The sequence below is a fragment of the Cyprinodon tularosa genome, unplaced genomic scaffold, assembly GCF_016077235.1.
Source record: "Cyprinodon tularosa strain WSP-4 unplaced genomic scaffold, ASM1607723v1 ctg344, whole genome shotgun sequence".
NCBI lineage: Eukaryota > Metazoa > Chordata > Actinopteri > Cyprinodontiformes > Cyprinodontidae > Cyprinodon > Cyprinodon tularosa.
The window spans coordinates 681914-706309 of NW_024039057.1; the positions used below are offsets into that span (position 1 = coordinate 681914).

A 24396-nucleotide genomic window follows, 5' to 3' on the forward strand; every position below is an offset into this window, starting at 1 on the left:
TTCAATCTCTAACGTTCTGCTCTCTCTGTACTTTTTCTCATAGTAGCTTCATCTGGTCTGTTCCTGTTTGGCTGTGACTCCATCCTGGAGAGAAATATTAGCTGTGCAGCTGCCATCAACACCTGTGTTTATAGATGTTAGAGATCGGCCTGTTTTTCAGTGTGGTCCTGTTTCTCTGGATGTGCTCTGTTTCATTATCTGACATGGGAGGTGGATCGGAGCTCGTCTGCCTGGCTGTGTGTTTCCTGGACGGGGCCGCCTTTAACGGCTGCTTTTTGTATCTCTGCTTCTGTCTCCTTGAACCCCAGTCGGCCTCGGCAGATGGCCGCTCACACCGAGCCTGGTTCTGCTGAAGGTTTCTTCCTGTTAAAAGGGAGTTTTTCCTCTCCACTGTCGCTACAAGCATGCTTAGTGTGAGGGATTGCTGAAGAGTCAATGACACGATGCAATATACTGATTTTCCTTAGATAGAAAACTTTGAATCAATTTTACTGGATGATCTGGTAAAATTGTTAAGTGGCTTGAGGCAACATGTGTTGCGAATTGGCGCTATAGAAATAAATTGAATTAAATTATTATTCCGGCTGTAATGGGATCTACACTTTCGATAAAGAGGGCTGACAATTGAAACTAGACAGGAAATCAGCCTAAATAAATAGCTTTATAGGGGCATAGCACAAGTTACAGAGTTTTGAGGACGTTGCCCCCTGTGGTAACACGTTGAAATGACACCAATATTGAGCTCATGAATGGGAGGAGAGATGAAGCAAATTTTTTTGTTGTTGCAAATACACAGGTCTTTTGCTTTTAATGCCATTTTGGGTGAGAAAGTTATAAATACTGACGTTATATACATTTATAGCAAACAGAGGGCCACACCTAGGCCAAATCTGAGCTTCCTTCCCTGATATTCAATCTCATATTCCATATAATTCATCGTTAACAAAAATTCAATTTGGCCCTTATTGTCACACTAGACAAAAGTTTTATTTCGTTTTTATGTGTGGAGTCCGTGATGGGGTTTGAGGTGTGCTTGTGGCTGGTCATTATGATCCGTCTTTACAAACCAACGCCCCCGTTTTCCCTTTGCAGCCCCAGCAACTCACTGAAATACCAACTAATGGAGCCTTTAGAGCAAGGGTCTGCAGCACGTTGCCCTTTGGACAACCAACAATGGCTCTTCATCGCTTTGGCTGAAAAATGAGCCAGCTAATCTTTGGAAAATTATATTTTTTTACATTCAGTCTAAATACTCTAAATACAACAGATTTTCTTTCTTTTTTGAGAAGAAAAAATCTTCTGAAAATGTAATCAATTTCATCATAAAAAAATAAATCTCTTTTTATAAATGTTTTTCCTTAATTAAAAAAAAACCTAACATTTGAAATGGCACAATGATTATTTATAAAAAAGGACACATTTGGTAGATCTTTTTTTCTCTCTTTAAAGAAGGTCATGTAATATTTGTGGCTCTAAACGAGTTTTAGCAGTTGGACCTGAAGATAAAAATGTCTCTTTGGATTGGAAAGGTTGCAGCCTCCGGCTATAAAGGCATGTTCAGTAAACAGAGAAAAGCTTATTTTACACTTTGTTTTGTAAGGTCATGAATGAGAAAGGAAAACATCCTTTTTTACTTGTAAAAATGCACCTTTAAGACAAACTACAACACTGACTTTATCTTGCAGGGTAAAGCCGAGCTTTGAAACCCTGCAAGATAAAACAAAAAAAAATAGTTAACCTGAAATCCTAGAATTAAGCATCTCCAACATTTTTCAGATCATTTCTTGCAGCTAGAGCTGCAGCTAGTGACTATGTTGCTAATTGATTAATCCGTTGATTCTTTTTTCGATTTAATCGATTGATAATCGGATGAGCAAAGGCTTCGTAAAGAAGATTTTACATAGAATTTAAACCAAATGAAGCTAAAATTATTCCCTTTGAGGACTTTAGGATATAGCATATTAATGGACAACAAAGTTATTTTACATTTAATGCAAAATGTTATATATTTTGCATTATAATGCTGCTTTGAGTAGGTTGCTCTTTCGGGTAACGGTATGTTTTATAGTCTCTATATTCAAGTTAATGATGAATCGATTACTAAATCAGTTATAGATTGTTTTAATAATCGAATAATCATTATTAATCCAATTGCTTGTTTCAGCCCTACTTGCAGCTTTAGGTTGTAACGTAATATTTCTGCACATTGAAGAACGTTTCCTCTTTATATATTTAAAAAATAATAAGGATTGTCCATCTGGCAGCAGGACTATCACCAGCTGAAGAGAGAATGATTAAAAGGGTGTTTTGTTTTATTTTGCCACCATTGAAGAGCTTGCACAGCAATGGCAGCAGTGGGTAAAAATGAAGACTTTTGGACAATAAAGTCAGCCACTAGTTTAAAAGTATTTTGTCTGATAGTTTTGGGATCAAGAGGAAAAAAAACAGAAACGTTGAATTCATCAACTAATTACTGGACTGTGAGATGAGACGGCGTGTAAATAAAGACACTATCTGGTCTCCCATTACCTTGGCAATAGCTGTTTGTTTGTACATCTGTGTCACCAGGCTCATAACCTCTGTGAAGGGGTTTTCTGTAGCGGCGACCCCTGACCCCAGTCCCTTCATCAGCTTCTCCCACTCCGCGAAACTGGCCGAGGCCTCCTGTATACAAGGAGAACACAAAGACAGTGAGGATGTGTCCTTTAATCCTTCATCCACCCTTTTCTTCTCTCCTGTTATTGAGATATAAAGGGCAAAACAATTAATAGTGCTGCTGGGTGTCCTACTTTTTTTTTCTGGAAGAGAAAGAAAGAGGAAAAAAAGACGAGAGATGGAGAATTCCCAGGGATGCCTCCCCCTCCGACTGGGCTGCTGTGCTAGGTGGGTCATGAGCTCCTCCCAATTATAGCTGCCTTGTGACAAGTCGAGGTCGAAGATGGAGAAGCGGCCCAGCCGGTACTATAAATCAAAGCCGCCTCACGCGCTCTCAACGTGATTGGCGAGAAGTATTTAAGGCGGGAGTGGAGCTCGCAGTGGGGAAATGCTGCCTGTGAAGAGCAGCATATGTTTCTGACCGATCATAAACAAGAGACGCCGAGGGAGTCCGAGTTTGTTTTACCCAAACGCAGCTCAATCATAAACCGGTGGAAAGCCTTCACGGGCGATTCCCTGAAACAACAACAATCTCTAGAACTTTCACGCATCCCTGCTTACCTTAAAAAAAACACACTTACAATGCATTTCATTGGGAATTCATTCTATGAACCAAAGTATCGTTATATAAGGAAAATGCAGGGAAAACTTCATTAAATCATCTTAGTCGATTACAAACTGCAAATATTACAGAATATCTACATCAGACTTTCTTTTTTTCTCATTCAGGACTGTCCTACAGTATCCTTCCCAATTCAAATCAGCACTGCTGCAGAAAAGCCTCCTCATAGCATTTTACCTGCTGGCCATAGAATTAGACTGATCACACACTTTTTTATGTTTTTGCTCCTTCACATTGCTTCCAACAAGCTTCTTTAACTCACTGAATGGAGACTTTCTTCCTGCAAACCTTCCATTAAGGGTCTGATTTTTTAAGCTCATCATTATTGGCTGAAACCCTCCTAGAGAGCCTTTGCACCCCGTCCAGTTAACGGAAATGTAACCCCTTTTTATACATTAATGTCCGCAGATTCTTAAACCTGATCTAAGACTCTCTGAAGCTGCTAATCCATGATCTCCTTACCAGTACGTGGCACTTTGGGCAGATGGTATGGTGGCAGGGAGGCTCTTGTACTGGATTTCCTTCAAAGGGTATCAGAGGAAAACTCTCACCGCTGTTCAGGTTTTAATATGTAAAGAAACCTTCAATCATTTCCCTGCATTCCTTTGGTTGATATGTTTTGGATCTATGATGATTTACAAATCCACTTCCCTAGAAAATAATAAAAAAAGGCATTTTTTTTCTTCATCTAAATATTGCATGCCAGATTAAACTGAAGTAATAATCTTTGGACCAATAGAGGAGAAATCAAAAGTTAGCACACAGCTTCAGTCGCTTCAGCTAGTAACCACTGATCAGGCCCCGAAATCTAGGTGTAGTGCTGGATTCAGACTTGAACCTCCAAAAGCATTTAAAAACAATTGCAAGGTCGGCTTTCTATCACCTGAAGAACATTTCCAGGATTAAAGGACTAATGTCTCGGCACCATCTGGAAAAACTAATCCATGCGTTTATTTTTAGTCGAATTGATTACTGCAACAGTGTTTTCACAGGTCTGCCTAAAAAAGGGATCAGACAGCTGCAGCTGATCCAGAACGCTGCTGCCCGTGTCCTCACTAAGACTAAGAAAGTAGAGCACATCACCCCAGTTCTAAAGTCCTTACCCTGGCTCCCTGTATCTCAGAGAATAGACTTTAAAATACTTCTGTTAGTCTATAAATCTGTGAATGGCTTAGCACCTAAATACATCACAGACTTGCTATCAGTGTATCAACCCTCCAGACCACTCAGGTCTTCTGGCTCCAGCCTGCTCTGCATACCTAGAACCAGAACTAAACATGGAGAAGCAGCATTTAGTTCCTATGCTCCACTTATCTGGAACAAACTTCCAGAAAACTGTAAATGAGTTCCTTTAAATCAAGACTAAAAACACATTTGTTTAGGATTGCCTTCGACTGTTCTAGTTAAACAGTTCAACTAAAACATATTTTATTTAGTCCAACTGTTTTTAATATTCTTTTTTTTCTACTTGCTTTGATTCTGTTTTATCTTCCTGTATTTTAATCATGTAAAGCACTTTGCATTGTCTTTGCTATACATATAAATTTGCCTCGCCTTGCCTTTGTTTGAGCATAAAATCCTAATAAACACATAGGTTGCAGATTAAGTCTGAAAAAAATGGGAAAAATGTATTTTTATTTGAGAAATTTGAAAGCTAAATAAACCAATTTCCTTAATTTTAGCATCACTTCATCTGCATTGTTGGGCAGAATATTGCCACGGAAAAAACATGTTTTCTCAAAGGGCTGCATATCAAATCACCCAAAGCTGCAAAGCATATGGCACGCCGGGAGAAGCCAGAGGTGAAGCTCGCCTGATTAGACGCGCAAATAAAGGGGAGTCAAAGGTAAAGCCGAAGAAAATGAGAGGAGTGGGGAAAACTGAAAGCCTTAATAATAACAGGACATACACACACATTCACCTGTGTTTACCGACGCGAGACAGTGCAAAACATAAACGCCTTAGACCGTTTAGAGGAAGACATTTACATTCCTGTGGCGTCAAAGTCAAGGATTGGATGATGAATAACATCCCTCATGTTTTTCGCTTTTGTTTATTTTTTTGCGAGAGTTCCTCCAAGCGGCATTAAAACACCTGTTTTTCTGCGTTTGTTTAGAAATTAAAAATTGTACATTCAAGCATTCATAAAAAAAAAAAACACCTTAGTGGGTAAGCACTCCAACTGCGATGATATTCGCCGGTCTAACGCTGACAAAAGGCCAGGGCTGAAAACGTAAAGGGCAGCAGGGGCATAAAAAGTGTCTGGCGCTGGAAGATAAAAGCCATCATTAGGGAGTAAAATGAGATAGGAGGAATAAACAGGCGGCGACTGGCCCTGGCATTCACTATATATTGTCTGTTAGCTAAACTATGCTTCAAAGGATGGCTTGTTTGGATGAAAATAATGTGTTTTATGCTTTATATAATGCACGGCTTTCCCTGCTCTCTGGAAGCACAATAGCGGCAGATTTGGCCTCTTCACACCTCCGTTCCCCATCCCTTCAAAGCGGTCCATTTAGCTAACTCTTTTCTCTTAACAAGACAAACATGATGTTCATTGGATTCATCAGAGAGTCTAAAAAGAAAAGAAAAAAGTTTTCCCAGAGAGAAGCACCACCGACAAGGCACAGCGTGATCTTTCCCTGCTCTAATTGTTGCTACGTAGAAACACAAACCGCTTTTAGCTCCCAATTAAAGCGCCTCTTAACATTTAGGGAGAACGGGCTGAAACCCCGCATCATCACTTTTTCTGAGCAACCTCCTCATTGTGGTGTCACTCCTGGCTCTGAACGTTAATTACCTCTGAAGAAGCACCTCTGCTGTATCCGCCTCACCTGCTGATATGATAGAAAATATAACAAAAGCCTCCTGGTGGACTCCGGCATTGTTATTGTTTCCCAATGAGAGAGCAACCCCGAAACAAGGAGCGGGAGGGGCCGGACAGTCCCGATCAGGGCCGCATTAGCATTCAAGGGTGGAATCAAATGAACGTGGGAGGCAGGGAAAAAAAAACGCAGCCCTGACTTTGAAGACACTAAGAGATACAAACACCCACACAAGAAGCATGACATTTACTCTACAAATACTCTGATTCGCTCGTTATGATGAAGGAGAAGAAAAGTGCTCAGCACGTCTAGGCTCAGGCTGACAGAGAGATGTCATAAATCTAAAGATGGAGGCAGAAACTTTTAAAAGAACGAACAAGCAGGGGACAATTTATTTCATTTGGTGTGAAAGATCTGCAGCTGAGAGCGACATCTATCAAAGTTTACCACTTATGTCAAAAAAGGTGCACCTTGGAGGCCTCCTTGGGCAAGTCGAAGGGGATCCGCTGACGAATTTTAGGAGGCAGCTGACTCAGGACTTCGGCTTTGAGGCGACGGATCATGATCTGGCTCAGCCGCTGGTGCAGCTCCGTCAGGTTGGACGCCCCGCGACAGTCCCACTGTCTGCGAGGCCCAAAATACCTGAAAGGAAACACTTTAAATCGGTATCGTTCTATTTGGGAATATTACAGTAAGGCAAGGCAAGGCAAGGCAAATTTATTTGTATAACACAATTCAGTACAAAGTCAACGCAAAGTGCTTTACATGATTAAAATACAGGAAAATAAAACAGAATCAAAGCAAGTAGGAAAAAAATAAAATAAAATAATAAATAAAAATAAAACAATAAAAGCAGTAGTTTTAGTCATTTCTCATCCACAAACTTTGCTGTATTTTATTTAAAGTTTAGATGGACCCATGTAAAGTAGTGTAGAGCTATGGAGTGCAAAGATAAATAAAACAATTAGGTGCATCTATTTCCCTTTAGGGGTTACCTAAACAGCTGGATTTAGAGCTACAGTTTAAAAGTTCGTTAAGGACTTTGACCCTTTCAAACATCAATATGTTTTGATCTAATCTTCCAAAATTATGCTCCAAGTTTAAATTCAAGTCACTTTCTAAAGTGCCTGTGATGTCTTTCCCTTATTAATCTATATAGATTAATTGACTGTTGAAACAATTGATCAGATTAATCCATTACTGATATAATCTTCAACTGATTTAATAATCAATTAATCATTAAATTAAGTATAGAGACTCTAAAACATGCCTTTAGCTGACAGAGCAAACCACTTAGTGCTGTAATTAAAGCAGGATTGTAAAGAAATATATAAATATTTTGCATTTAAGATAAAAAAAAAATACATAAAAGATAAAAAATATGGATCATCTCTATCCATAATTCCTCGAATGGGAAAGTTTTAGTTAAACCTGGATTGATTAAGTAAAAAATCTTCTTTAAGGAACCTTTGGTTGTCCGCTAATTGATCGATTAATTGAAAAAATAATCGACAGATTAATCGATTTGCAAAGTAATCGTTAGTTGCAGCCCTAAATAATTGAAAGATGGCACAGAAAAAAATTAATCTCAACGAAATATCTCCGGATTTAAATGTACAGTTAGAGCAATCTGGGTAAAATTTAAAAACAAGAAAAGGGAACTTTCAGTCTGCTTTTTTTTTTTTTATGATGTCCAGAGGCGTAGGCATACATTTTTTATAAGGGTGGTCAGGCAATAACCGATATAAACTGAGGGGTGGCCGAAAGTTGACCCTCAGGGTCAATCTACAACAGGAAAATGAACAGGTACAACATCCGTATTTTCTTAATAAAGACTAACTATACTTTTCTACAACCTTTGCTGACAGACGCATAAATATTTAAACATCTATGCTTTCTAGATAAAAGGATTCTTTGAGTTTTGCATCTTTTCCATTGTCATTACTTACCTACTTTTATCAATAACCATTCTACATAAAATTGATATTTACAAGTACTAATATCTACATAAATTGATTATTTAATACATTTTATTAAAATAGCTATTTATCAATAATTTTACTGAATACTCTTAGATGACTTGCAGACACATCATTTTCTCTTTACTTCAAATGACACAAAATCTAGTCCTGAAAAAAGCATGAATTCTGTACTTATCATCTTTAATGTTAGTATATTGATGTGCAGAATTAAACAGTGTTTTTGTTGTTGTTTTTTTTTTATATTTTAAATATTCCACTTGAGAGTATTACTGCTGCCACCATCTGTATTGGAGGGGGAATAGAGGGTAGGGTGGCCACAGGGGTGGCCAATGACTGCCTAAGGGTGGCCATGGCCACCCCCAGCCCCCCATCTAGCTCTGCCCCTGTAGATGTCTGCTCTTTCATGAGGTGAGAAGGACTGACTGCTGCTAAAACGGCTGAAGGATGCAATGTTTCATTTTGATATATTTCAGTCACTGTTGTAGAGGCAAGCAGCAGTGTCAGAGTAAGAAGGTCAGCTGACATTAAGACGTCGAGCACGAGTTTAGCAGCTCCGTACAGGCAGGAGACGCCAGCGGAGCCTCACTGCAGAGAAACAAACAGAGGTGAAACCGAATCCGAGGAGCAGCAGCAAGAATGACTGATTTTTTTAGGACTTGAAGACGCTATTTAGTTGGTAATTTATTTTGACATAATCTGTAGTGAAACATTTATTTATATCCCACGTTTACCTTGAGAAGCATGTCTTTTAATATTCTCTACACTGCATTTACTTTTTACACTTTATTTCGTATTAAAACAATAAAACATACTATTTTAGTGTTAAGAGACATGATTATTAATATGTTCGTTTGATCAAGCCTGTATGCTATGCATATACTATAACAGCATGCAACAGTGAAACTATTTATGACAGCTTTAATACAATTATTTAACCCTATATGTTGAAACAAAGCAAAAACTAACATATTTTGCGAATAAACCCAGAAAAACCTCTATTAGAATTTTTAATAAAATTACTCTATAAGCAAAACGTTTAATTTTTTCTGCTGTTTTCGAAGAACCAAATTAAAACTATTAGCGTTTGTTACTCATCTTCTCTCAACATAGTTAAAAACAACAGTTAAAATTTCTTCTTATTAACATAATTACCCATATCTGAGGTTTATTTTGCCTTGCGATGACATGTGTTGTGACTTGGCGCTATATAAATAAACTGAATTTAATTAATTGGAAATTTTGCGACAAGGATGTACTCTGACCCGCTTGATCCAGTAAGCGACAACCTTTTCTTCTGCAAGCTTTTCACGCTAGATCAGGCCACCCAAAGTCGGCCCTCGCTGTCCTGCAGGGTTTAAAAGGCTTTCCTGCTTCAGCTGAAGCAGAGAAACCTCTGAAACCTGTGGGACGGCGGCCCTTGAGGAGCGACTTTGGACATGCCTGCGCTAGATGCACTGAAACGCATGGGAAACTGCCTCTCTCTTAGAGTCTTACTTTAAAGCTGAAGTCTGTAAGTTTTTAAAAATCACTTTTTTGTCATATTGGCTAAAACTGTCCCTATGCCCAGACAGCACCTGTGAAAAAAACTGCTTCAATTGGTACCGCCTACTGCCTGTATTTCGATCTGGAAAGAATAATTCGGGACGAGTCAAAACAACCAATCACAGCCAGAGGAGCGTCTGATGGAGTGTCAATCACAGCTCACACACGCTGAATCCCGCCCCCCCCCCCCTTCTGGTCGCATGCGGTAGCCGCGCAGGTGCTGTGAGAGGGGTGGAGCTTGGAGGTGGGGCATGAGTGAAGCAGAGAGGGTGGGGGAGTGGCGTGAATCCTGTTTTTCTTCAAATTTTCAGTCGAAGTCTGCTCTCTCCTCAATGTTACAGACTGCAGCTTTAACTGTAGGTATAAGGTTCTCTCATCGAACTTTAGCAAAGTCAGACTGCTAAAAAAATGTAGCTATGAACTAATGTCTGGGGTTGCAGGGTTGCAGCAGCCACACAGAAAAGAACCATTTTACCATATTGATGTTTTTATCCAACCTGCTTTCTGCCTCAATTGTCTTTAATTGATAAATCATCCCAGATTTCCTCTGTGTTATCACTCTTGGTCGGATGCCTCCCCACATTATGATACTGCCACCATCGTGCGCCGTCATTTTTTTTCCTGTAGGCCAACTTTTATTTTTCCATGGTGGTTATTTTCTTGCCACTCTGTTAAAGGAAAGGGGGAATAAATACACTTGAATCCTCTTAGGGTTTTTTTTTTTCTTTGCTTCCGTTCACAGTCGGTCTCTACTTTATCTACCTCTTCTTCTATCCTTAAGATCCCCAAATACCCTGAAGTTTCTGGTTAAATACTTCTGCACAGCACTGTAGCCACTTTTAAACATTCCCACCTGGGAGCTGACCAGCACTACAACACTGATTAAATGCTGAGCTGCTCTGCTGAAGCTCCCCGCTTTTCACCCAAGGCTACTTTGCAAATCCGAAAACTTTCATTTGATGGCTAAGCCGAGAGGTTTCAAGTCAAACTCACCATCAGATTTTACAATTTATCAGCCAATTTGTTAGAATATGAATTGTTAGAACTGGCTGTCCACACAAAGGTTGGTTATTTGCCATGCTGGCTGAAAGAGTGGACAAACCTCACATGGAGCTGCCAAAAGTAGTTGGTTCACACTTCAGCGTTTAAAGTTTCTGTTGATGAAAGGCGTCAAAACTACTACTTCTAAAAACATGTTGTTTAAAGCAGGCGTCTTCACGCAGCGATGCCGTTTCTATGTTCCAAAGGTTGCTCTAGTTTCTCACATGGAGTACAGGGACGGCTCAGATGGCATCGCTCCGTTTCCTCCTCTGTGTGGATTCCCCAGCCACGATACACACTATAATATACAAAGCGTTATCACTGCTGGCCCCCATCCCACCCCTCACCAAGCTGATCACTTTGATGGACGTCCAAAGCAATGCTTTTGAAGCGTTTGTTCGCACATGAAACCGATCGTCGCTCATGAACCTCCAGCCAGCTGGCGTCTGACGTTTGGCTTCAATGGTGGCCTGGTTCTTACAACAATGCCTTAAATGAGCAGCAGTACCACTCCACTCACAGACACAGTCCACCTTATCCCAGCAGACACAATTAAGCAAAGGTGGATCCACTAAAACTTTGTCACATTCACTAAACCCTAAATAGAGTGTGAATGAAAAAGAGAATACATTTTTTCTTCACTAAGAAAGGTCAAAGAAAGAATAACCAACTCTTTTGTACTTTATAATTAACTGGATGTAGCCAGAGTTGAAAATTAAATGTGGGATAATTTTTCTCCCCAGACCTGACTCTGTTCCAGGTTTAAGTCAGATAAACTTCTAATGATTTGCTTATTATTGTGCTAATCCAATCTAACCCATTCAGTAAAGGGACTGCCTGTAGGTTTCATAATTATATCCATACTGCTTACATACATTTCATGCAAACTTCTGGACAATGGTATAAAGAATAAGAGTCATATTTAAGAATCCATAATGGGCTCCATAAAAAAGTCCAATCCTAAAGTCTGGACTCAGTAAATATCCTCCTCAGTCTCAGGAAAGTCCTTAATGGTCTATGCTTGCATGGAAGTGAGCATGCTAACTGCTAATAGCAATACAAGCTAATAACAACAATCATTACATTTGGCCAAGTCACTCAAAAAATAAAGAAACTTTTCAACAAACAGCAGTAGAGCACTAAGTATTCAAATGATTTAATGAAATAAAAAGAACTAAGCATGTTCAGATAAAGGGTTTATGACACCTTTTATTAACAGTTGTGTGACAGCCATATTGGATTTTGAGGTATGGGTTGGTAAGAGACTCTTAAAGACACACTGGTTCTGTCCGAACGTCCACCCTCACCCCTAAATCCCTCAATTACTATATGGAGCGGGGACTATATAGTGCACTTTATAGTGAACACAGTTAACTGACTGGACAGATGATCACTTCTTTTCGCTCCCCGTCTGTCACGTAACTCCACCTCTCCGCACGGTGCCTGCGCCATCTTTTTAATCTGTCAGCGACAGCAAATCCCATGATGCTTTGCGAGGAGAGCTATCCCCGCAAAGCATTCTGGGATATATCTGCTCGTCTAGTAACCATGGAGGATCACTACTTTGCCTCTATTTGCATCTGATTATAACGTTAAGGCAGAAATTCACCCGCTAAAAGCGCCCTTTTTTCCGAAATGTTGCCGATATTTTTTCCATCTTTTACCAACAAGCGGCGCTTTTTACGTCCGTCATGATGGTACCGTGTGGTTGGCGCCCGTAGTGACAGGTCAAAAGGCGTGTTCCTGAGGTGCGTCGTTACCCAGACAACAGGCGTCGAAGACACGCGTTTTCCTAATATGATGATAAGGTCCTGCCTTGTTTTCCGACAGACAATGCATTTGAATTGGTTGCGTCCAATTGCTGATCAAGGCAGTCAGTCCAAGAAAGTTCAGCACAGATTTGCTTTGTGGAAAACTCTGCACAGAGCTCTGTGTGGCAATGTTGCCAAAGTGCACTGCATTGTCGTTTCCAAAAGCCTTAATTTCAGGAATATAACCCCTACATGCACTTTGCTGTTATTTTGAATCCATTGTCATGCATTCTTTCATGTAAAAACGTTTTTCATCAACATGCATCACTAACTAATGTTTTGTGGTGTACAGCTATTACTTTCAACAGTTCACAGATTCTGCAGCTAAGTAGTGGCGCAGTAGTTAGAGCGACAGAATGTCATGTAAATCTCTTGCATCAAGTTCAAATACGGATGTGTCAGTTCGACTTTTCCCTTTATATTCTCTCTCGTCTCTAACCAAGCCCGTTTCGTACTGACCATACTTTTCAAGGTGCATTTTGGGAAATATCACGTCCACTACTTTTTCCTCCCATTAGAAAATCGACCTCATTTTAAAATGACCTAAGTGAAGCCATGTTCTGAGTTCTTAATTTTCCCACCACTTTTGTTCAAATTTGCATTTTCCCATTTCTCTAGCCTTTTCTCCGCCTCAAGCTTCTTTTCCGAAGCACGATTATCAAATTTAATTAATTTTAATGCCAATTAAGGCCTTAATTTAAAAAAATAATTATCTAATGACTGTCAATGATTTTTAATGACCCAGAAAAAAAATTCATTTGTGCTCCTAAGATATAAAGACAATTTTTCTCCAGGGTTCATCAGAGGTCAAACACTACCTTTAAAATTCTAACGGCACAAACAAAAATTTTTGGCTGCAAACTAGCACAAACATTTGACACCCATTTGAAGAAGGTGGGGAGGCCAGCTTCACTCAGGGTTTAAAAGGGCGTAACCACTAGTGATTAGGGTGGACACTCAGACACAGCCACTATGACACAAATGGACAAACAATGACATAATTACTTACGTTTTGAAGGCTGAAGTCCAAACCAGTTAGCTTAGCCGGGAAACGGAGTACGTAGGTGCTAACAACTAGCTTAGCTTTAGATCATTTATTCATATATTCAACTATTTATCACAAGAGAGTAAAACAGAAATGGACACAAGGCGGCTTATCTTCAGTTTTGTTAGGATTTTCTTTATAGTAGCTTTATGCTAACATGGATACGCTAACGAGTTCAAGAAAAAGAGTCAAAGAGCCAAAGAAAAACTGGATTATCCCAAGAAAAAAATCTATTTGCTGCATTAAAAGTGTTTTTGCTTTAAGGTCTGACACTAAGAAGTACTCTTTGAATTTTTCCACTTTTTTAACATCAATCACTGAGTTTATTTTACTGGAAATAATTATAGAATTCACATTAATCTGTTGCTTAATAATCAGGTGCAGCTGTGAAAAACTGAGCAAAAGGGACGATTGAATAGACCGTAGGTCTAAAAGATATGATTTAGTCAAGGCACAGATCTGGTTCTGGATAATAATTAAGCAGAATGTTTGGTAATAATACCTGAAGGCCTAACAGATCTTCCTAACCAGCTAACCGACTGTTTGAAAAAGGCTTTGTTCACTCGGGTACCCGACAAGAAGATGGACATCAGGGGTTCCTCATAAAAAAATGTAGGCTACACTCTTTCAAAGGAACACGGTAAGAAAGTTGCATCTCTGGCTACAATAAAAGAAGTTTAACATTTTAAACTTGATCAGCTATACATAATATTACTATATAATAATACTATAAATATTAATTATAGCTTTAGCAGTGTTTATAAAAATAGCATTCCTTTAACCTAAATTGATCATTTTGGAGACTTTTTCATGATTTATTTCAAGTTTTCATGATGCTTTTGAAACTATGCAGTCACTGGCATTATTTTGCACATTGATTTAAATTTTTATTTATTTATTGTCTGATGAATAAATCCTATCAAACAGATTTAATCAGCAGCAAATTAAAACCCAATGAGTAATTTTGCATTCCTAAAAATAACTTTCTTATTTTTGCAGGGGTTTATGATGATATGCGATTTTATTGTGTCTTAGCTATGTAGATTTAATTTATCATTGCATCATGTCAAAGTCATAGCACACGGAAAATAACTTTTTTTTTACATCTTAATCAAGACATTTGATTTTGTATTTTTAGAGGTGCTGCAGCAGAATGATTGATCTAAATCTGCTTGAACTTCTACCGCTTTTATCTTCTCGAAAATTATGTATATTATCCAATTAAATAGGGATTAAATGAAAAAATATATATATATAAATCGTTAGCAGATATGTGACAATGTTTAAAGTTTGAATGAGAAATACTGATCACAATATGGCAAAGGAATTACAATCTTATTTCCATAGAATCTGCATATTACAAAGGCCAAGCATAGTAGTGGCAGTGTGATTATGTGGTCAATTTCTTTTTTCCCCCCCCCAAAAAGCGAAGACAGAAAATATGGGTGACAGAACGCACAATAAAACTGAAATTAAATCCTTAAAAATCAAAGCAACCTCCATAATCTCCATTATTTTTACAAAAAGATGAATATTTGAAATGCAAGTTAAAAGAGTAATCAAACATATTGTTCACAGAATAATGATATTAAAGTAAATAGCATTAATATATGGTCAGAAACATGTATGATTTTAAGTTAAAGCTATAAAAAAAAACTTTAAAGAAGAGCTTTTAGGGTAGAAGTCTGTAAAATAATAAAGGCTTGCCAAACAATGTGTGATTTTAGGAAGCAGAAATGAGTTTTTAGTGATTTACAAATGTCTGGAGGCTTTCACGAAACCACAAGTCTACCTGCCACAATTACGGGATATGAAGACATTTAGAAAATGTCACCTGTAATGGGCGTTGCAGTATTTCTTGGCGTAGTCTGTCCACGTTCCAAACCTCCTGGGATAGAGGGCATCAATCTGCATAAAAAGCTGTGAAAAGCACAAGGGTGATACATTTTCCGTGTGATTTCATGCCAAACCAAATGCAACGTGAACATGTTCAAACACATCATTAGCTCGTCTAATGTAGGAAATATTGGATTATAGCAACGCTGTGTAAGCTTTAGCCACTAGGGGTGCTAGACTGGTTGCTTCTAGATTTACTATCCCTGAAAGCAAATGAAAATATGTCGTATCAGGTAAGTTTAACAGCTGTTTTGGTCTTGTGTTTAAGGGGAACTCAGACTGCAGGTCACATGACTCAGTGAAGAAGTCGAACATTTTTTCTTGCCCACACAGACAATCCGTGCCCATTAAGTGCTGTATATTAACTTAAAAAAATTATTTCCTAAAATAATTGGGTCAAAACTTGCACAGTGTTGAGTTAGTAATGAATTAGGGTCATTGTGACCCTATTTCAGGGCTAAATGATGTCAGTGATGGGTTTTGATTAGCGATGTAAATAATAATCGTTTTGTATCGATGCATCGATCCAACAGCCGATGATCCGATGCATCGACACGTCCACAAGAAAATCGATTCATGTTTTTTTTTTTTCCTCCGGTCTTTTTTTATCCATTTGCTCCTGGGCGTAATTCTCCCTCCCGTGCTGCGGTGGCGCTAAACCTATTTTGCCCTCCTACCTCACTTCCTGGTTATACTCCTGCAGCAGTTTGTTGCAGTAAACTTGACACAGCAAACTCTAAATTGTGTTTTTTCCGACCAAATATTACGATTGTAATTTTTTTTAAATTTTGCACTTCACTAACAAAAAATGTGTCACACGTTTTCATGACCTTAACAGTTTGCTTGTCCAGAGTGCATGTTGCAGGACTTTACCATTACTGTTGTGTTGTAAAATGCCTATTTCTGTGCACATGCAACGATCTGGGCCATAGATGCAACTCTCTTCCCTTCTGTGAGGCAGCAAACACAATTATAGGCATATTACATGTTAGTGTATTACTCTGGTTAATTGTAATGAGAGCAAACTTGAATGCCCAATTTACATTACCCTTTTGAAACCATGCCGAGAATGGTCAGAGGACGGTAACCGAGAGAACTGTTGAGTGTAAATGGTACGCAGAACTGAACCAAACTGCGCCAGACACAACCGAACCACGCCAACATGGTACTAGTTCATCAGTAGGTCTCGGTGAGGCTCAGTTCTGGCGCGGTTCTTTGATAACAAAGAGAGCATGAGCAGACCACTCATGAAATTCAGAGATTCATAAAAATACTAGTTCCCTACCATGCCGCACGATTTCCAGTGATGATTCTGCTTAGCAGTGTGATGAACATCAACGTCTGTCGTTGTTTCCTGCATCTGTAAGCCCTGACTAGACTATTTGTCGTGTCCACACTCCAAAAGCCGACTCTGTCATGCAAATTCACCAAAGGCTGCCTTCTTCACCTGACTCTCTGCAAACTTCCTGAATGTTACAAGCGCTGCCATGTTGGTTTGCTGGTTTATCTCCAGGGAGCAGTAGTACCGTAGATCGCCACTAGGAGGCGAGGAACTGGGCTACCATTGTGTGTAAACCGAGCTCGGCGCTGTTAACTGATTCAAACGGCACGGATCGGTTTTCAGAAGGTAATGTAAATGGGGCTAAAGAGTGCAGAACACACCACCAACTTTTTGTGTGTGTTTTTTTGGCGGAGCAATTCACAGATCACTTCACTTGTTTACAACACAAACTTCTTCTCACCCTATTAAGTATAACTGGCATCAAAAGAGCGTGGTGCGACCCGGGATGATGCTGAGACAAAGGCTCTCATTGAAATCAGGGCGGAGGTCGCTATCCAGCCACATAAGTTCCTGAATGTTATGGCGCCGCCATTTTTGTTTGCGTAATTCCCATCTTGAGAGCTCTAGTATCATGGACCGCCAGTAGGAGGCGAGGAACCGTGCTAGCATGATGTGTAAATGGTCATAAGAACCAAGCTTGGCACTGTTAACTGGGCATGGATCGGTTTCAGAGGGGTAGTGTAAATCAGGTATAACCCTTTGCATTAAAACTCTATTTTATAATTAGTCTATAAATTAAAGAACCTTTCAAAAACCTCACAATCCAGGGCTACAGTTGTTCCTGCTACTTGTAAATACTTCTTCCTTCCACTCAACTTTCTACTGCAAAAGGCAAGGCAAGTTTATCTATGTAGCATATTTTAGTAGCAAGACGATTTAATATATACCGGCATGCTTAGATATAGCCGTACCCTGAAAGGCCAGCTCCTTAGGCAATGGATTTTTATAACAGTCTTCCGCATGACGGAGTAAACCATTTTAAAGCATGTGCTTAAAATACCCCTTTATTGATCGTCTTTAAGCCCTGATCATCAACATTACCAAAAATCAATAACTAAGGCAGAGCAGTTAGGAATCTATAGAATTAATAAGTTTCACTTTTCAGGTAAATTACTGGAATACTCAAGGTAAAGAAAGCTATATAAAAAAAGTCGATTTGTAGAAATTTCAATTAGGTAATCATTTTTCAGATCAGCAGGGTCAAAACTTTGCGTTTAGTCTCAGTAGATGCTGAATTGAATTAATTAATGCAACGGCACAAATCAGCTCAAAAGTATGAAAGATTTTGAGATTCTTTAGCAAATCTGCCAAATGTTAACAGGTATAGAGCGCGTCTACATCACAGCTGGCATCAGAGCCCCCGGAAAGAGTTTGACTCAGAGCGAACGCTCCCCCATCTCACCAATTTCCAGCGTTTCCGAAATAATGACGGGTAATATCCCGCGAGGTGAGCTGAATAAGCAGCTGCAGCCAAGATCGCTGTTCTAAATTCAGCACTTGTTCAACAGCAGTTTTGCATTTTCTCCCCTTCAGAAAGCTGATTTAATGGGGTGGGAGGAATGAGGGCACGTCACGAACGCTGCAACATGCCCTGGGCGCTGTGCGAGCTCCATGTTAGACCCACGGTGAGTAATGATGGCAGCAGAGGAGACTGGCACAGAGGCAGGGACAGGGCTTATCAGGTTTATGCCACGGATGATAAAATGTTATATTCGGCTCTAGTGGCACAGAAAGAGATGATATCTAAAAACTAACCCCACTACTGCAGGCAGGTACCGGCGAAGACAGGATGGCATTCGTCACACCGGCTGTAACATGCAGGCTCACCCTGCCAATAACACCCCTACTGCCAATGTCTAACAAGAAATAACTTCCTTTCACTTTAGAATTAATTAGATGCTTGAATTCATCAGTTAATTATCGCCATGCAGGCATTAATTAAGTTTTTCACAAGACAGAGAAACAATACACCTGTTCTCCATAAACAACGCAGCCACCAAAATGTAATCTTAATCTCTGAGCATAAACTCAAACTAACAAGCAAACAAGCTACTTTAATTCTTCTATAAACTGTTTTTTATAATCTTTGAAAGTACGTATTGTTGCACTAACAAGAAGAACAGTATTACAGATGGCCTTAAAATATTGTAGAAATATACAAATTTAAAATCGGCTTCTTCAGGGCACAAGTTACATAAAGAAGTGGGATTTAATGCACTAAACATCCTCTAGTAACCAAGTTTAATAATATTTTTTTTTACAATTTACCAATGTTAAAGTGGAAAAACAAAAAAATCAAACAAGAAACATTATAAAATATTTTTTTAGTTTATTGTTTGGATGATAAATCTAAATTGTTTGTCAGGACTCCTGTTTTTGTTGCTTGTGTTTGTCTCCCTTCATCCACCAGGAGGCGCCTGGTTCTGGTCCGCCTCCTCACACACCTGCTGATGCCACTACCTCGACGCCAGAGTGTTTGCCAGTTTTGGGTACTCTAGCCTAGCTTAGTTTTTGCTGAGTCAAGTTGAGTTTTTGTCAACCTGAGTTTAACCTTGTTTTGTCTTTGCCTCTCGGCAGGAAGTCATCCTGCAAACTGGATTTCTCGGACCTTCTCTCCCTGGAAGGATCAGCTGAGCTTCAAACTGAGCTGGGTTTCAAACAGGAGGTTTGGATCCACTTTCTGTAAGATCGTTTGAGCTTCTTACTGAGAAAGGGATTATTCTCCACTACGACCCGTTCAAGTACCGCAGGAAATCTGAGTGGCAGTCAGCTTCTCCTTTCCCCAACTATCAACCGCATTCTGGGTAAACCCTGTTCACCGAATCAGACAAACACTGGAACCACGGCACACAGACAGGAGTCAAGGATTCAACTCCTTCTCTGGAAACGTGAGTCGGCAACCAAATCCTTTTCTCCAAGTTCACAAGTCAAACTCCCCACTGAGCCTGAACTAATCGCTGTGTCTTCCCCTCACTTTACAGTTCTGCTTGAGCAGTGTTCAAAGCAACACTTCTCCCTCTGTTTAACTTATTCAATAAAACCCGTTAAACCTTTTCCCTGGTCTCTCTGTTTCGGTTTTCTGCATTTGGGTCTGAACTTTGTAACATCATGACATTGTTATCATGACTAGAAATTGATCATGATAACATTAAATAAATGCTCACCCCTATTAAAGAACAATAAAATATAAATTATCATCAATAATACGCAGGATGGGAATGTATGCCACACAAAACTTTTTCTTACATTACAAACAGTGACTTCATGAACTCATTTTTGGTGGGATTTAACAATTATTAAGGCTTTTAGTCTTTTTTAGACAGTTTTCCTCCAATGTTAACGTCTGTATATGGAGGACCGACTCTGCCATATCTAAAAATAAATACAGATATAAATAAATGCTCAATAAATAAATAAGCATCAATTTATTGCTCCCAAAAACACAATAAACAAATAAATGTAGGTAGAAATTAAATTACACAGCTTTGGGCGGAGCTAGACTATCCTTTCTTTGCTTGTAACAATGGCAGCCATATTTGCTGTGATCAGTGAGTAAAAAGTAGTTTTAATATGTTTTTCAGTGAGAAAATCACCTGAAAACTTAATCTGTGCAGTCAGATTATCCAGATTACCATCCTGCCTTCAAATATTATTTCGCTGTCAGAGCCGCTCAGACCCCCCTACACCGGCGGAGTGCTGTCAGTAGGAATCCCACTAAACAGCAGTCTATGGCCCAGTCGTCTCTTTGCGGTTTTCCGCAGCGGCTGGAAGGTGTTTTTCATGTACGTAATCCAAACTGCAGGCACTAGGATAACAAAAGTGAACATGTTTTGCCGGCAGATTTCGGCATTTTAAGTTAATCTAGGCGTTAATAAACTGTTTCAGAGGAGTGATCATAGCGATCTGCAACATCAGCTCTGCGTCTGTCTCCCTGCCAGCTCCCAGATCAGCTTCTCTGATTGGTTGATGTGGCGAGTCGAGCGGCAAAAGTTCAATTTTTCCAACTCTAACAGCTGCTGTTCTTGCAGCACGTTATGTGCATCAGCTGCTCAGATGTGCTGCAGGATGCATGTAAATATTCCGAGGGCTTGCTTGTAAACTAGCTGCTTCTGCTGCCTCTAGCGCTTGCGGTCTGAACGTAGCATTAGTTCTGCCATAGTTTTTACATCTTTAGCAAACAGATTTCACAAATGAGCTAACTTATACAGGGTATGGGTTGCCCCAGATTTCATTTAGGGGTAACAGAATGACAGGGTTATGCATGCTAAACCTATTTTATTTTATATAAAAAGGAAAATACATAGGAAAAAAAACATGCTAAATGTTTCTGCCATATCACAATTATGCACTGTTAATGAGGGTATCCGGTTAAATCCAAATTAAACACAGAGTTTTGTGGTTTTAACACAAATAAAAGTTTAAAAAGGTTGGAAAACAATGTCCAGCCACCTTAATTAAGTTGGTCTTCACACAGATGCCGTAGGAATGCTGTTCAGGGATTTATGTATCATTGATTAAGATAGAAAAGTTCACTAAAACGGATGAGAAAACGCAACTGACGGATGAGTAGATCTTGCTCTTTTCCCCCACCATCGATCTCTTGCCCAGTGCTCATCACCCCAGAAATAAAACAGGAGAATATAAAAATGCTTCCATATTCAACAGAGATTTCAAAAAGCAGCATTTCATTTATACTAATAACCATTTATAGCACAAGCTTGGAGAACAATTATGGAGGCATTATAAAGAAATGTTCCTGAGGCTGGAGAAAAGAGTCTGGGTGGGGGAACCGCCCATCATTAGGGTAAACTGTGCTTCCAGTATATGCTGCGCTACTGTACCCTCTTCGCTCTGTATACGGGCAACATTTCCAATTCCCAAAGTCTTCTTTAATTTCCACACCAGCGATGATGGAATATGGCTGTAATCGAGCATACACCTGCAACCCTAACATATATAACAATGGCGTAATAAATCATTATGGAGAGTGGGGCTGCTCGCCTCAGCCACTCTCCAAACACAGTGGTCCTGTGAATAGCCCCCTGCTTATTGTTTCTAAATTCAATAGTTCCCCCCCCCCCCCCCCCCCCTCACATGCTTCTTTTATTACTTGTCTCATTTATTGCAGCGCCGTGTCTGTTCATATCAGGCTTTGTAAATGAAGTTTTTGCAACAAAGGTTATTGAAATAAGACCACAGGATCCAGAAGGATGAGTGACGCCAGAGAGAGTTAATTGGCTTTTTCCAACATTAGATGGGAGCCTACGCCGCTCTGGAGTAAGTTTCCATGGCGATCTACCTGCTCTGCTGAAAGGAAACACCTCTGTATGGAGATATATTTGAGCTGCCCCACTACAGACTCCCATCCTAAGAAGGAGAATTTCATAATCTATTTGTCCACATAGCTTTCTTTGCCTTAGTGAGGTCGTTAATTATCAATCGACCAAAATATACCGGACTTTTTGACGAAATGTGCCATTTCTGTTTCATATTTGTGGTATAAAAAAAAAAAAAAAGGACCCTCATTTAAATGTGTCGTCTTTCCTCTAGAGGGGTCATTAAATTTTTATTCAATCAAGTCTGATTACCTCTTCGGGTCGACCCAGAGCAGGGGTACCGGTGAGAAGGATGGCCCGCTTTGCACTCTGAATGAGAGGGACCAGGATCTTGGTCCTTGCTGCGTTCCTAGATTTGAGGTAATGAGACTCGTCGACCACGATCACATTAAATCGTTGCCTGCTCAGAGCCTCCACTAAGGGGCGTGCGTCAGTGGTGAGCAGGCCATAACCCAGCACCGTCACCTTGCTGCTGCTGATGCCCCTGTGGAAGGACAAAAACATACAGGATGACATTGTTTATTAGGTTACCCGTTGAAATTGCATTGTTCCATTCTTGCAATAGATCAGCTTAAATAAGTATAAAAAACAGCACTATTTCTCATGGTAAAAATATTTCTTTGAGCGCAATTGGCATGAAATTTTCACCAGGTGTTTTTTACTCCCCAATGAATCCATACATAGAAAGAAACTAAAACAAAATGAAGTTAAGTGTAATAATGTAAAATGGAACAGGTGAAAAATAAAAAACTCACACAGAAAGGGAAAACCAGGATGCCAGCTGAAATCTATCAGTGATCAGACAGCTATTCTGCTCCTCGTCAGTGCTGATAGATACCAGCTGCTTCAGTCCAAACTGATAGCCAATAAGAAGGTGTGTTATGACCAACAGAGGAAAGGAGCAGACATGAAAACCAGGAAGGGTGGAGGACTGTTTGGAGGTTTGCATAAACCAGAAGAAATTAATGGAAATTAAATGGAGGGGATGATTTTTAAATAATCTAGAATGAAAAGAACATATAAGGAAGGCAAGAGAGAGATCAGAGTTGGTAAGGTGAAAGTGAGATTAGCAGTGAAACAAGTAAAAAGACGAAAATTTATACGAATCAGAGGACTTGATCGAGAACAGATTGAAATTTGGAGGAAGAGTTGAAAGTGGTTTGTAGAGTTGCAAAGAGAAGGGGGACATTTTTATCAGATTAAATTACCATATTTCCCGGACTATAAGTGGCTACTTTTTTCCCCACGCTTTGAACCATGTGGCTTATAAGAAGGTTCGGCATAGATTTCTCCTAGCCGCAAAGGGGGGAGGGGTCAAATTTGAAAATGCCACTGAAATCCTCAGTTCTCCAAGATGTAAGAAAAATAATCACGTGGAAGACTGTGATGTGACATAAGAAATGTTGCTCCCTTCAAGAGCAACATTTGGTTTTTTTTTAAGTGTGACTACACAGTGAACAGGGAGAGTTTGAAACATAGAATACAGTCATGTTATACAAGAATATCAGGTAATAAGATTAAAAATAAGGAATTCTGGTTTTCTATGATGGGTTTTTGCAGCGCTGCTCAATGGAGCAGTGGGTAGCACTGCTGCCTTGCAGCAAGAAGGTTCAAAACTAATATGGGTGAGTAGGACATGATGTAATAACGTAAAATCAAGGCCACAAGGTATAAAAGAAAAACGGTGTTCCCCTTTAAGCCACATGGTAAAAAATGCATTAGAAAATATCACCTACTGCACCTTTAAGCCTGTTTGTGGTTGCCACGACCTGGATAACTGAAAATTGACAGGCGTATATACCTGGTTATATAACTACCAATGATGAAGTGAGACTTTTATTTAAAAATGGTTGGTGGCTGTTGCTCTTAGTGATATCCTAAGACCCACCAGTCATATAGAACCCATTTCTGAACTTAAATCACACTCTACACCAATAATCGTGTAAATTCCTATAATTGTTAGGAAAAGTATATTCCTGCGTTGCCATGGTTGCTCTGAACTAAGGCCACGCCCACAAAAAAAAAAGAGTAAAGTAAAGATGAAAGATTCCAAAGGGGCGTGGTCTTAGATTCCATAGGGGTGGTCTTAGATTGTGATGTCATTGGTATTCCAGAACACTGGACACTGGTTCAGTTGCTTCTAGCCCAGTCAAGAGGTAACATATATTTGGAGAGAAACAATTTCTCAGTGACGTTAGTTTACAATTAATTCAGATAACAAGTTAGCATGGCATTTATTGTTGGTTTTGCTGTTGGGGCCCTTGTTACTAAGGGAATGAAAAAGCTATTTTCCTACTCC

General features: G+C 39.5%; 1 protein-coding gene across 1 annotated transcript in view; it reads right to left on the minus strand.

The window, feature by feature from the left end:
• zranb3 (zinc finger, RAN-binding domain containing 3) overlaps nucleotides 1-22651 on the minus strand; it is a 121456-nt gene extending 98805 nt beyond the window's left edge. Inside the window, exons 1-5 of the mRNA XM_038294760.1 lie at nucleotides 22629-22651; nucleotides 22350-22581; nucleotides 15358-15443; nucleotides 6573-6744; nucleotides 2530-2664 (exon numbers count right to left, since the gene is read on the minus strand). Coding sequence (XP_038150688.1) covers nucleotides 2530-2664; nucleotides 6573-6744; nucleotides 15358-15443; nucleotides 22350-22581; nucleotides 22629-22651 — 648 coding nt within the window. The remainder of the gene's footprint in view (nucleotides 1-2529; nucleotides 2665-6572; nucleotides 6745-15357; nucleotides 15444-22349; nucleotides 22582-22628) is intronic.
• Between the last annotated feature and the right edge of the window lie 1745 nt (nucleotides 22652-24396).